Genomic DNA, 14,060 nt, shown 5'->3' on the forward strand with positions numbered 1-14,060 from the left:
TTTAGTGTTCCCAGGAGAAGTGGGTATACTCTCAGCTAACCCTAACCCAGCCAAGAAAAATGCCCTGTTTTAAGAAACAGTGACATGTAAGACTATTCTATTTAGTTTACCCAAAAATCTGTCAGTAGCATTTGCTCAGTGTCACATAATCTCTGCTGCTTGATCTCAGGGATGAAGGATTATGAAATTACTAAACCAATACTGGCCCACAGACTAGACTATGAATTTTGTGTGAACTACTTGTTATTCTTTAGATCTCCTTTGTCCTGGCTCCTGGACTTCCTTCCTCATAATCATCCTACATAAAACCTCCACAGCCTTGATTTTGATTAGAAAACATTCTTTTCTTTTGTTGTTCTTTTATTTGCTTTTTATTAATTATTTTACATATACTTTGTTGTTCTAATCTGTTTTGACTAATCTTTCATCCTAGCCTTTATTGTACTCTATATTATTTTGGGTTAGGGGGAATAAGGGGTAAGTGCCACTTTCGAAGTGGTGATTCATTGCCTTTCCCATGGTTTATTTGAGCTGAAAGTTGGGCTAACCCCCCCCCCCACACACACACACACACACACACACACACACACACACACACACACACACATTTTCATGTCCCCTGAGTCCAGCGGTAACAATGAATCATGGATCATAACAAGTAAAATTTTGGTCAAATTTGATGAAATTTCAGCAAGTGTCAGAGGCAAAATCCTTCTTCCAGAAAGTGTTTAGGAGCGCATTTCTAACCCTAACCCATTTAGAGTCTATCTATACCTATAAAAAATGTTGAAATTTTGGAATTTTTGGGTGAAATTAAATTACCAAAACAGCCAGACAAATTACACTTAGCGCCCAAAACCAGATCCGTCATTATATACAAACTCTAATTTGCCAAAGAAACCTTTGACAATGTGTAATTTATGAACCCTTATTTATTGTTCTTGACATAGTGTTTATGGTATGTACATCACAAAAGTCTACATTAATTGTTTGACTGAAATGAGACCTGAAATGTACATACAACATACATTGCATATTATATCTGCCAATAAATTCCCATGTGATGTACTCTGGTGAATAACTAGCTGGTAATATCAGACTATCTCCTGATCGGCTCCGTTTCTTGCAAATATACTTTTCATAAAACATATGACATACAGCTATACAATGATATTTCATAGTGGGCAGATTCTTTATTTTTTTCATCTGGGGAAATACTTTTTCATGCTGGATGTGCACTGGTTTAATTACCAGCGCTTACTTACTACATATCAGTATTCATTTGGCAAACACACAACACACATCCATGAGTAAAATCATCACCGTCTGCAAAAGCAATTATAACCACACACACACACTCAACCATGATTTTACAGAAATACACAGTGAATCTAGGGTAACCGTAATGATGTGTCTGAATAAAATCAACAAACCCAAGAGTTTCATGTGACACAGAGCACATTTAAAAAGATCACAGCACTACAAATTCTGGTATATTCCACAGCAGAGCAACAAAATCAGTACAACAAATGTGTTGCAAGGAAGGTATAGTTTTTATATATTTTTTTCTCTTCTGAGACATTTTTTCAGCTTTTTGTAGGAGTAGACATGTAGAGATTGCAACATTCCCAATAAATTATAAATAATTATTTTTCTTTCAGGGACAAAAAAAAAATTAAATTCCTGAAGAGGGTATACCACACTATCACATCATGCTTATTAATTTTCAGTTATGCTGGGAATATTAATATTTTATTACCATCACTTTCAGTTTCAGTAGAGTTTCAACTACCAGAGAAAGCCTTTTGTTGTCCTGCAGGCAGACTGCAGCAGGTTATAAGGTGTTTTTCACTGGGTGGCTACAAGTTGACTGCACAGCTTGGACACTGACGTCTAAAGCTTCTACTCATTTTTTTCCACCAGCTGAAGAGGCTTCTTACTCCAGACGTTGGGTAAAGTTTTCTGGGAAGAGTCCTTTATGAGCACCAACCCCACATGCTAACCAGTCATTTTCTTTGACCCCTGTGAGCCAGCCGGCATCCTGCAAGAAAAAAGACATCAATACCAGCCTCAACTACAATTTTAATGACTTGTAATTACTGACACTAACAACTCATATATACTCATATAATATACAACATAAATGTCACCAGCTGTTCTCACCTGATCCTCTACTGAAGCTGTGGGAACCACCAACACCACATCACCTCTCCTTAATTCAAGTTCATCTGAATTTGCAGCTTCAAAGTCATGCATCGTCTCCACCTGCAGGCAGAAAAACACAAACACTTTTTCTGGCAAGAGAATTACAATGTTGACGACTTCTTAAAAAAGTGCATGGAGAAAGTGTGCATTTCTTTCTCTCGCTGCTTTAAAGGTTCACATTTAATACCTGGAATAAGTCCCACCTTGTAAAGAAAGTCATCAGGGAGTCCCGACACACCACCAGACGGACTCATGTGTTTCATGCTCTGGTTCTCAGCTATAACATCATTCTCACTGACGGTGGTGGGAGAAATTATGTCAGCGTCACGGTCATCATCCCCTTCGTTACTAGAGGCAGGCTCAATCACCACCGAGGGGATTGGCATCTTTTCCTGCAAAGTGGGCACATGGCAGTTGGCTCTCAGATTTATAATGTTTTATTTTCTCTCACAAAAACGTGTAACAGACAGAAGACAAGACATATCAGAAACAAAAACTAAAAGATTACTGTCTGTGTTTTCATGAGGTATGTGCTAATTTCACCACAAACCCTAATTTGTTCTGCTGTTTGCACGTTCGCTGTTGTAGGCATTGGGAGTGCTGCATTTATTCGTTGTGTTATGGCGCTCTCTACTGATCATCAGTGGATGTACTGTGTAATTTCCGGTCTCTCTTCAGTCTGTACTGAGCTCGACTGCAAGAGGTAAGTATTTAAGGCGGTTCGTACATTAAAATTACAAAGTCATGATGCTGATTTAAATGCATAGCCTCCTAAGACCCGGGAATTAATTTACATCCTCTGGGGGGGACATGACTCTGAGACCTGTATTTCATGCACCATTCATGCAATCTCTCGGAGTCCTACTGTACTGTCTAGTGGACATCCTGGGCTTTCTAGTGATACCATAGTTGTTGGGGTATCACTAACAGGGCACATGCACTTTATGTTGCAGAGTGAAAGTGTAATCACAGCTGCGTTAGAGGTGCTGTGCACCGGAACCTTTGTTAGTAGGAACTGTTGTGTCCGAGGGCCTGTTCCGCCCGACTGGTTAATGTGTGTACCTAGCTGCAAAGGTGAATAAAGAGCACAAACGGTATCGACAGTCTGTGTGCATTATTGTTCTTTCAAGACACCACTCAGGTTAACACACTTTCTTTTCAAAATGGCTGCCATCTCAGCTTCCACTTTTTATGGCAACAAGAGAGGTAAGTGATACTTTTTTTGCAGATACAAAGTTTCTGTGGCTAATTATCAAATTGTTTCTTCAATATAAAAGTCTTAATTTCAATTTAGTCCGATTTTATTAATGCACAGTCATTTAAACCCTTTCTAAACAAAACTTTTATGCAATATCCTCTGTAGTGGGATTATTACCTCGCATTTTGCAACAACTTCTACACTTCAGGTTACAGAGGGCTGAGTGAGGCTGCAAGGATTTTGCTCAGAAGGAGGAGCTTACTTTGCAGGACAATGCTGGCCACAACCACCAACACTGGAGGCCCTCTGATTACTTTAAACAGTACACTGATGACCAGGTTTTTAAAACATGTCGAAGGACACAAACCAGCGGTATGTGCTCATCTCTGGAGAAAGCCTTAAAACCACTCCAAAGACCTGAAAACCTTCTTTGGTGTATCGATGTAAATGGCATGTCTCAGATACCTACAGCATGTGGATGTACTGGGCGGCGAAGACGAGGGTCTCAGATATAGTCTATTCAATGAGTCCAGACAGATTTCAAGATTAGGCAGTCCATCAAAGTCCTAAATGATCTTTGTTGTAATGCTACGACAAGTCTATACATTTTCATACCACTAGTTAGAGTTCTTACATGGAGATACATAGTTTTTCACTTCCTCCTTCTAAGATGTGTACAAATCAGCTTCTCCTGTGAGAAGACCGTACTGTTCCTGAACTCTGTAATGTTACAGTATTGATCTGAGTATATCTTATATAAAGGGTACCACACGGTACGCAATCCTTTGTTGTCCTGGTTATTGTCCAAGTTACCAAAATCTTGATGTCTCTGATGCCCTGTGGAAGGTGAGACTGATCTTAAACAGAGTGCAAAAGGGCTGCCTCAATCTGCCGAGACAAGGGAAGGCTTGTGTAGATGAGCAGATGATTCCCTTCACAGGCCAGTGTCCTGTACAACAGTTTGTGCCAGGGAAACCAAATCCCACAGGACTGAAAGCATTTGTGCTTGCCAGTCCTGGTGGTATTGTGCTGGATTTTGAAGTCTACAAGGGCTGGAATACATTAACTGACCAGAGGCTGGGCATTAGAGGGAATGCAGTCGTTTGGATGGCAAAATCTCTTCCAAGAGGAACGCACCTGTACTCTGACAGGTATTTCACCTCTGTCAAAGTACTGGATATGTTAAAAGCAAATGGTCTCCTGGAAACAAGGACGATTATGAAAAACAGAAGCCCTGCTCTGGGCAAGTTAAACATGTCAGATGACAACAAACTACAAAAGCAAGGAAGAGTTACATCCAAATTGGTTGTCAGAAAACCTTCAGAGGTATCCATGACAAGTGGCAGGACAATAAGGCAGTTCTGATGGCGTCTAGTGTCCAAGGGAAGGCGTCCTAGGATAGCTGCATGAGATGGTCATCGAAGGAAAAGTGACATGTTAATGTACCCAGACCTGCTGTTGTGACTGAGTACAACAAAAAACATGGGTGGGGTTGATTTGTGGCACCGCATGATCAGCTTTTAAACAAGCCGCAAAAGAAATTGGACAATCTGTACGGTCATGCATTTCTTTGATATGTCTGCCACAAACAGCTGGATCGGGTACAGGTCAGGCCACCAGAGGGGCGACCAGAGAAGGACAGGCTGCAGCAGTTTGACTTCAAACTGTTGCTGGCTGAAGAAGATAATGCTCAGGTACAGGGTGGTCAAGGTCAACAGGTTGACCAGGCAGCCAATGATGATGACATGAGCACTGATGATGAAGAGCACATTCCAACAAAGAAGAGGATGAGTGTTGAGCCACAGCCCAATGGCAATGTAAAAAAATACAGAGCACTCCATTTGCCAAAGATGGTGGAGGCAGTATATGCATCACAGTGCAGGAGAGAAGGATGCACAGGGAAAACATTTGTTAAGTGTATTAAATGTCACATGTTTTTGTGAGTTTCAAAGACCAAAAACTGCTTCATGTGTACCATACATGATCTGTTGTCAGTACTATGTGTGACATGACCTAGCAACGCAGCTTAAGGTGACTATCAAGTTGGCAGAATGGAATTTAATCAAAATGCACCACTTTTAGATGTCTCTTAAAATGATGCTTACGTGTTCAGATGTGTTTCCTTCATGTAACTGTTTTAATGTTCATGAAATGCAAGGACATTTTAACAATTTTCCATACGAGAATTAATGCAGTACCATAAGCTACATTATATCGTTAGACTCTTACTGAGTTACTTACTTTTGCCTCAATGGTCATAAACTATAGATTATTGATAATTGGTGATATGATAGTTACCGATGGAGCTGCTTCCCCTGGAGATGTGGTTTCCTCAGCAGGAGAAATCTGTGTGTAGAAAGAAATTAATTCATTAAACAGGAATATACCACAGTAGCTTTTAGTTTACAGTCATCTTTATGATTATTATAGATAAAACATCAATGTACACTTGGTGTCTTATGAACAAAGATGAATTTGGATGAGAAATAAACAGTCAATCTTAACATTTGACAAGAGTCAGGTGTTGTGGGGGTTTAAATTCAAGATTGGTGTCTTTATCTTAACATTAACAAATAATTAACAACATTCAATAAACATGTGGGCTACTTACAGGATAACTATACTGTTATATAAATAACAAACATTAACACTCAAAGTAACGAACTACAAATCATAACATTAGTCACAGAAGAATCATGCAGGTCACAACAGTTAGGATTAAGTGACTCAGACCGTGATGCTTTGCATCAGTTTACCTGTGAAACCTGCTTCTTATTGATCCCTTTATTTCAAGTGTTGAACAAATAGTATTAGATCTGTAATCTGACTGCAAATTGCAATATAATCTCACTTACACTCATAATCGGAATTAATTAGTGAATATTTATAATGAACTAAGTTCTAATTTTATTTAGTATTCTTAATGAAGACTTTGTTCATGAAATTAACTTGTCAAAAGAGTATTTACAATGTCAATTACAATTGGCAAACAGATTCCTAAATACTTTGTTTAACCCTAACCCCTTCAAATACATTACCAGCAGAATTTTCATTTTCTATTCTCTAATCACTATTGACAAAAATGCTGCTGAAGTAATAAATTGATGTTTCAAATAAAACAAAAAGCCAACAAAAAAACACAAAAGTGGTACATATAACACCAAGCTCTGCCTTGTCATAGCTCAGACAACCAACAGTCGTCTTTGAGGACAAAACCTAATTATTCCTTGAAAATTACAAATCCTTCACATTTCACCTCACACCTCCTTCCACCAATATGATAATAATTCCAACAATGGAGTCAATTAAGTTAATGTTGATGATTTACACATTATGATGATAATGGCAACTACAGCGATGATGATGATGATGTTGCTGATGATGATGACAACGATGATGAAAATGATGATGACGATAATGAAAACGATGACAGTGATGTTGATGGTGGTGATGATAGCTACAGTGTTGTTACGGAGTTAGGCTGATGTCCACTCACAGCAGACTGCTCCTCCTTTGTGCTGCCAGAAGATTCCGCTGCATCTTCCTCGCCAACAGGAGGAGTTGCATCTTCTTGGCCAGCAGGAGAAGCTTCAAGTTCCTCGCCAACAGGAGGGGCTTCAGGTTCCTCGTCAGCAGGAAAAGCTTCAGTTTGCTCCACCACTCCTTCAACAGGGGAAGCTGGATGTTTGTCTGCCTCTCCTCCAGCAGGTGGAGATGCAGATTCCTCACCAACAGAGGGAGCTGGAGGCTTCTCTTGTTCCTCAGCAGTTTCTGTCTCTGAGGCTTTAGGAACCTCAGCTGATTCGGCCTTAACTTCGTTCTTTTGCAAAGAAAGATGGTGGTCAACCCTAAAACTGTTTACATTTGCCACTTTGGCATCACATTTTACACAAGGGATGTGATTCTAAGCAAGAACCCACCATTTATTCATACAACTCTCCAAGTATTTGATAGTTACTGTTGTCATAAAGGCAAAGCAAAAGTTTTAATGAAGCATCAACATTATTAAGGAAAAAAAACTGTTGACCAAACAGCAAGAAGATATAAAGTTCACTCAAATGTTTAAATACAACTGTTGACAAACACATAAGGAATAACTAAGTAACGAATAAAAAAAACAGAGGAATGAACACAGCATTCTGAATGGCAGACATGTCACCTTCAACAAAATATTGCACATGATGTACTGAACTTACCATCTTATCAAAATCAGCAAAAAATGACGGGGGAGTGGCATCCTTCACAGTGCAGGTGTTAAAAATTAGGAAGAGTCACAACCATCAGTCAGGACCCAGAAAGACATGAATATTTACCATTCACAGTAAAAAAAAGAATATTTAGAGATTATTATGGTACAGGACAACTGGAAGGCTGCAGCAAACAATATAAAACATTTTGACAAGATTAAATCTTTAGTTTCTGTGGACTAAATAAGATCTAAATAATCTGTATTTTTGGAAGTGGAAATTTCATCTGGACAATGGCTGCAAATGTAAGTTAAGTTCAACTAATTACCTGTGAAAATCCATTAAATGCATCAGTGGCCTGAATCAAATTGCAAAGACAAAGAATCAGGGTTAAAAAGCCTTCTGATAAGATACTTATATGAGTTGTAGAGATTGTTTTGACATCAAAATGAAATTATGGAATGAACAAGCACATAAAGCAAGCAATAGGAGAGGTGGGAGGAGCTCAGGCGGGGATCCAGGTTTTAGGGTACATACTTTCACGTTGTTTCTCAATCTGTGGGAGGATAGAAGGCAGGATGGGGTTTTCGTTTATTTCTAGTCTACTCTATGCTAAAATCTACCACACTGAAGAGGGGAGGAAGTCAAGTACCTCTTCTTTTTCTGTATCTAGCTCTTGGTACAACTTTCCAAATCTCCGGTTTGCAGCTTCATCTTCGGACATGTCTGAATTTTCTGGTTCTTTGTGAATTCTGGGAACGTTTACATCTTTAATTCCTCCTGCTGCTGAGGTAGATGCAGACTTTTGAGTGATAGAAGAGCTGAAGCCACTGCTGTCACTAACTTCCTGCCAGGATGTGGTGTTGGAGGAAAGACCCTCCATCCCGGAAGAGTCTGCTGGGAAACTGTTGGTAAAAGGGTCTGTATCCCACCCACTTCTTCCATCCCCATTGGCCACAACCCCGCCTTCTGAGGTCTCAGCAAACGAATCAAATTCAAAACCATCCCCCTTGTTTCCAAACTGTGATTTAGCTGAAAGAACTGAATCCAACACATGCCCTTCCTGCGTTTCAGCAAAAGGATCTGAATCAAACCCACCTTGTTCCTGTTTTTCAGCAAAATGATCTGAATGAAACGCACCTCCTCCCTGTGTTTCAGCAAAAGGATCTGAAGCAAACGCACCTCCTCCCTGTCCTTCAGCTGAGACAGCTGAATCAAACGCACCTCCTCCCTGCATTTCAGCAAAAGGATCTGAAGCAAACGCACCTCCTCCCTGTCCTTCAGCTGAGACAGCTGAATCAAACGCACCTCCTCCCTGCATTTCAGCAAAAGGATCTGAAGCAAACGCACCTCCTCCCTGTCCTTCAGCTGAGACAGCTGAATCAAACGCACCTCCTCCCTGCATTTCAGCAAAAGGATCTGAAGCAAACGCACCTCCTCCCTGTCCTTCAGCTGAGACAGCTGAATCAAACGCACCTCCTCCCTGTCGTCTACATCAAACGCACCTCCTCCCTGCGTTTCAGCAAAAGGATCTACATCAAACGCACCTCCTCCCTGCGTTTCAGCAAAAGGATCTGAATCAAACGCACCTCCTCCCTGTCCTTCAGCTGAGACAGCTGAATCAAACGCACCTCCTCCCTGCGTTTCAGCAAAAGGATCTACATCAAACGCACCTCCTCCCTGCGTTTCAGCAAAAGGATCTACATCAAACGCACCTCCTCCCTGCGTTTCAGCAAAAGGATCTACATCAAACGCACCTCCTCCCTGCGTTTCAGCAAAGTAATCTGAATCAATCGCACCTCCTCCCTGCGTTTCAGCAAAGTAATCTGAATCAATCGCACCTCCTCCATCTTTTTCAGCTGAGAGAACTGAATCAAGCGCACCTCCTCCATTTGTTTCAGCAAAAGGATCTGAATCAAACACATCTCCTCCATGTGTTTCAGCAAAAGGATCTGAATCAAACGCACCCCCTCTGTCTGTTTCAGCAAAAGGATCTAAATCAAATGCACCTCCTCCTTGCGTTTCAGATTCACAGACTCTTATGCCATCTTTCTCTGCAGATTCTGAATGACTTCTGTCAACTGAAATGAGATCACTTTGTTTGCCTAGCAGCTCATTTTCAGCTGGACACTGTCTGTCTGCTTCATCACACTCTGGTAGAACTCGTTCTACAACATCATATCCACCTCCCCACCCATCTGAGGTGTTCACTGGAGGATGATTTTCATATGAAAGTTCATCATCTGCACTTGCCCAGCCTCCCCCCTGACCTCCATCACCCCACTCCTCAGCTGTCTCATATTCAGACCCAGACCCATCTGGAGACCTTGACCACTTGTCTCCTCTATCCTCTGTGCTGTCCTCAATCTCTTCACCATACTCATTGGTGAATATAAGACCTGGCGTGGACTTCCTGCGATGTTCCTGCCCTGAATCTGAAACCTGCTCTGTCTTATCTTCATCTCTGATGGCAGAAAGAGGAAAATTGGAGTTAGTTTTAAAGTCCCAGCTGCTAACCTCATCTCCAGCTGCAGTGGTTGCCTCACTGTCGTGAGGAGGTGTAGTTGTGTCTCCACCCAACTGTGAGCTGTCGGCCTGGGGCCAGCCCTGAGCCCCACCCAGTGCCCCCTCTGGCCCTACAGCAGGGGCCTCTGCTCCTGAGGCAGCAGGGGACTCGGCTCCTGAGGCAGCAGGGGACTCGGCTCCTGAGGCAGCAGGGGACTCGGCTCCTGAGGCAGCAGGGGCCTCGCCTCCTGGGAGAGCATCTCCATTTGCTGGCACTGAACCAAAGTCAGCGGACCAGTCTGCAACAAAGCTGGCATCTGCAGCCTGCTTGGGAGAGCAGGGAATGGGTTAACGTTTGACCCCTCCAACTGTAAAGCCACAGTCAGACTGGAGGGACTTGCATATTCAAGTCAAAGAATGAAGGGCAATTTGGCGAAAACACAGACTGATCTAACAGGTCATTATTATTATTTCAACTGTTATATGTTAAGTTAAATATAACTAATGTGGTTATAACTATTACTGTTGGGTTTATTTTGGCACTGTTAAGTCTTTTCATGCCAATAAAGCTCACTAAATTGAATATGATCTTAAGATTCCCTGTGGATTCTGGGTAAATTATTTATCATCTGACATTAAAGTCACAGTGCATCTTTTTTGTCATGAGTCACTAATTGGTTTCCAATGCACATTGTTATATCAATACACTAACTTTTCATTATCAAATGATGATGTTTCTGCTATTTTTCAGGTTTATCAACATTCTAACATGTGATGACATTAATGTAGAGAGTGATCATGCAAATATAAGTCAATATGTTAATGTACATAGTGACCATGTGGTGTCATTGATTCATCAGTGATTGATCAAGTGTTCGTAATGATGACAAACAGAAGAGATGGGACTTACCGGCTGAGCTGCTTGGGCATTTGCCTTAAAAGCAAAAAACAGAAAGTGATTTAAAAAAAAACCTTTCATATCTACATAGACAACCACAGAAAGTGTCCTTTTGTTACATTTACTGGAACAACTTCACCTTTTAATTCTTCCTCTCCCCACCAAATGAGTGACATCTTAACATTAATAAGAATCTGAGCATAAATTTAGAAGTGAACGTATTTCATTACCAGTAGTTGGAAGTAACATGTTACACAGTAATGACTTACTGATATTACATTACATTTGTCTGTAATTAAGTAGTGTGTAATCTAAATTGAGTGATCAGAATACAGTTATTACTTGCTTTTCATACATTCTTTAATTATCTGCATAATGTGCTGATAGAACAAATTCTATATATGTTTTTTTATGCAAGCTGGCACAGCAATCTCCCAACCTCCACATTTAAAAGGCAACACAGCAACGCCGGCAGTGCGCCTGTAGAGAAACTCTGGCCAGTCTGACTCCAATGAAGAACAGGTGACTACAGAGACCCCTGGTTACAACCAATGCTTCAGTGATAAACATGACATATCAGCATCTAGTCTACAGTATTATAAAGTCACGGTTTGTTTAGTGAGTGACTCAAGTGAGTGTTTGGCCTGTTAAATGCTGTTAATGAATTAACAGTATGACATTATATCCTTAGCAACCAGTGTGTAGGATTTAGTTGCATCTAGCGGTGCACTTATTTCACAATGTTAGCTTGTGGGATAGTCTTACAGGACGATTAATTACACAGTTGGCCCACTAGAAAAACTTGGTTCAAAGCCTGAACAACGTATCTGCTGATTAAACTAATGAAATCATTATGGTCAATATCATGTTCCATTTAATCTGACTCACTGGACCATTACAAAACATTAAATTACACAGAGGACTTAACTCACCGACCACATATCCCAGGGAACAGCGGTCTGAAAGGGCCAGAAGACATGTTGTTCATGTAAATACATTTTGTACAGATAACAGATTAATATGATGGGATTAACATGGGCACACTGACAATGATCAAATGCCTTTTGACTGTAACAAGACACCACAGTTGTTAAAAATATTGATACATAATAACAATTACGTTTGACTTATTTTTGTATTGTGCTACAACAAAGACAATAAATATTAAAGTCTCATCAGTCTCATAACAGTCTTAGAAAACTAACATGAACAGCTCCTGTCTACACTCCGTCTGTCAAATAAAATATACTGTGATCTATATCAGCCAAGTACAACAGCTGATGTGATAAAATGTACTTTTCAAACTGTTTTTCAATAATCTCAATAACACCAGCATTTTAATGCACATGTGGGGCCATGAGTGTGTTGTGAATTCAAGCAGGTTTAGGTGTACAAGGCTACACTGCTGTGGGTTAAATGTGAGAGAACCTGTGGTATCGGTGAAACGCTTTCATCTGGCTGAAAAGCGTCAAAGTCCAAGTCAAGAAGAGATTCTCCTGGTCGTTCATTGGGCTGTGGATGACGCAAAAAAAAGGTGAATGCAACACACTCAAATGCACATTAGTTAATATGGTAAACCTATGATGACTCCACAGACCTGAGATGGTGAAGGTGCAGGTAAAAATTCTCCTCCAAACAGGTCGATGATCTGCTCCTCTGCCACCTCCTTGGTAGGTGTGACCTTGGGTGGTGGAGGCACCGGTGGTCCCTTTTTAAGCTGCCACATGAGATGATGATTAGTTATCAAATCATCTCAACAGATTTAATGCATTTTTACTATGTCTAGTTATTTTTACTGCTTCCTGTTCTAAATCAAGAAGGTTGGAGGAAGCCACATGTGGATGATACACAAACAATTTTGAGCCTACAGTAAATTCTTATAATCAACTATTATTATTTCAAACTAGTAGCACCTGTCTGGTTACCACTGTATGGACAAAGTAGTTGGTTTGAAGAGCTGCAACCAAACTGTGGCAGAAAAGTCGTAATAATATTCACAACTACCATTTTATTTCTATTGGATTTGACAATGTCACAGTCGTATAATATAGCTTTTGTCAGCCGCAATGACTGCTCTATTCATGAGCTGTGACCAAATCTACTGCAATCCTTGCTCTAGAAACAGAAAAAAACATGTTACTGAGATTAATTAAATAGTTAATTCCACCACATTCAGTGACTTCATTGAAGAGCTTGTGGTTTTATTTCCAAGAAAACTGGTTATTGTTTTACAGCAACTGTCAAACTGCGGGTAAAAATAGAGGCTATTTCCCAGTCTCCCAACTCATTCCCTTGTATTAAAAGTCATAATACAATTTATTGGTGATGCAAAATGCTGAATCACAAGGCTTCTCTGTTTATCTCTTCTGCTTAACAGAATCAACATCAACAAAAAAACTACTTGACATGCATCTGTAGCCGTTTTTAGACAGGGCAGCAAGCCGCCAATTTGCCCGTCCTTTTGGCGGCTCGGTCTGTGGTTTTAGACAGAGGGCAGCAAATTGCGGGTCTGCTCTGGTCCGCCGATTAGCCGCTTTGGAGGGAACACTTATATCCACCTCGCCTGCAATCTAAAAACGAGGCAGCAATGTGCCGGCCTCAGCGTGAGGTGGGCGGAGGTGTCAATGACCTGCACTGTTGTGCGACCCACAGCCGGGGAGTTTTAAAACCAGGAAACAGCTGATCACAGCAGTCAGTCCATCACTTCATCCGCGGACATAAAGATGAACAACTGGACAGCCGCTGAGATCCAGGAGATGCTAGCGTCTCCTCGGTCTCTGTAGCTGTTTGGTTGTGTTAGCTTGTTGTTGTAGCGGCAAGCTAGGAACGGTCGCTAGTTTCTAATTAAAAGCACCCCGCTAAGAACCCAGTTCTAAACTCCAATGGGGTGCAATGTAAAGCTCTTATTTTGAAGACAAATTTGTTGTCACTGTTCACAGCCCAACTTAGTGCTTCACGTCACGTCACATGTTTACGCCTAACTCAGAGGCTGCTTTAGGAAAAGGAGGAATATTACACCTCCGTTTTAGAAAGACAGGCCGGCACATTGCCGTCCTTACCTTGGAGC

The 14,060-nt window shown here is 40.9% G+C and overlaps 1 protein-coding gene across 1 annotated transcript in view; it reads right to left on the minus strand.

Annotated features, from left to right (window-relative positions):
- Positions 1–914: 914 nt before the first annotated feature.
- The window catches only part of amph (amphiphysin), a 38,741-nt gene continuing 25,595 nt past the window's right edge, over positions 915–14,060 (minus strand). Inside the window, exons 11-22 of the mRNA XM_030402450.1 lie at positions 12,591–12,710; positions 12,422–12,505; positions 11,926–11,952; positions 11,006–11,029; positions 10,108–10,422; positions 7,919–7,948; positions 7,600–7,641; positions 6,900–7,223; positions 5,702–5,749; positions 2,409–2,597; positions 2,164–2,265; positions 915–2,041 (exon numbers count right to left, since the gene is read on the minus strand). Coding sequence (XP_030258310.1) covers positions 1,937–2,041; positions 2,164–2,265; positions 2,409–2,597; positions 5,702–5,749; positions 6,900–7,223; positions 7,600–7,641; positions 7,919–7,948; positions 10,108–10,422; positions 11,006–11,029; positions 11,926–11,952; positions 12,422–12,505; positions 12,591–12,710 — 1,410 coding nt within the window. The 3' untranslated portion in view covers positions 915–1,936. The remainder of the gene's footprint in view (positions 2,042–2,163; positions 2,266–2,408; positions 2,598–5,701; positions 5,750–6,899; positions 7,224–7,599; positions 7,642–7,918; positions 7,949–10,107; positions 10,423–11,005; positions 11,030–11,925; positions 11,953–12,421; positions 12,506–12,590; positions 12,711–14,060) is intronic.

Source organism: Sparus aurata, chromosome 21 (assembly GCF_900880675.1).
Source record: "Sparus aurata chromosome 21, fSpaAur1.1, whole genome shotgun sequence".
Classification (NCBI taxonomy): domain Eukaryota; kingdom Metazoa; phylum Chordata; class Actinopteri; order Spariformes; family Sparidae; genus Sparus; species Sparus aurata.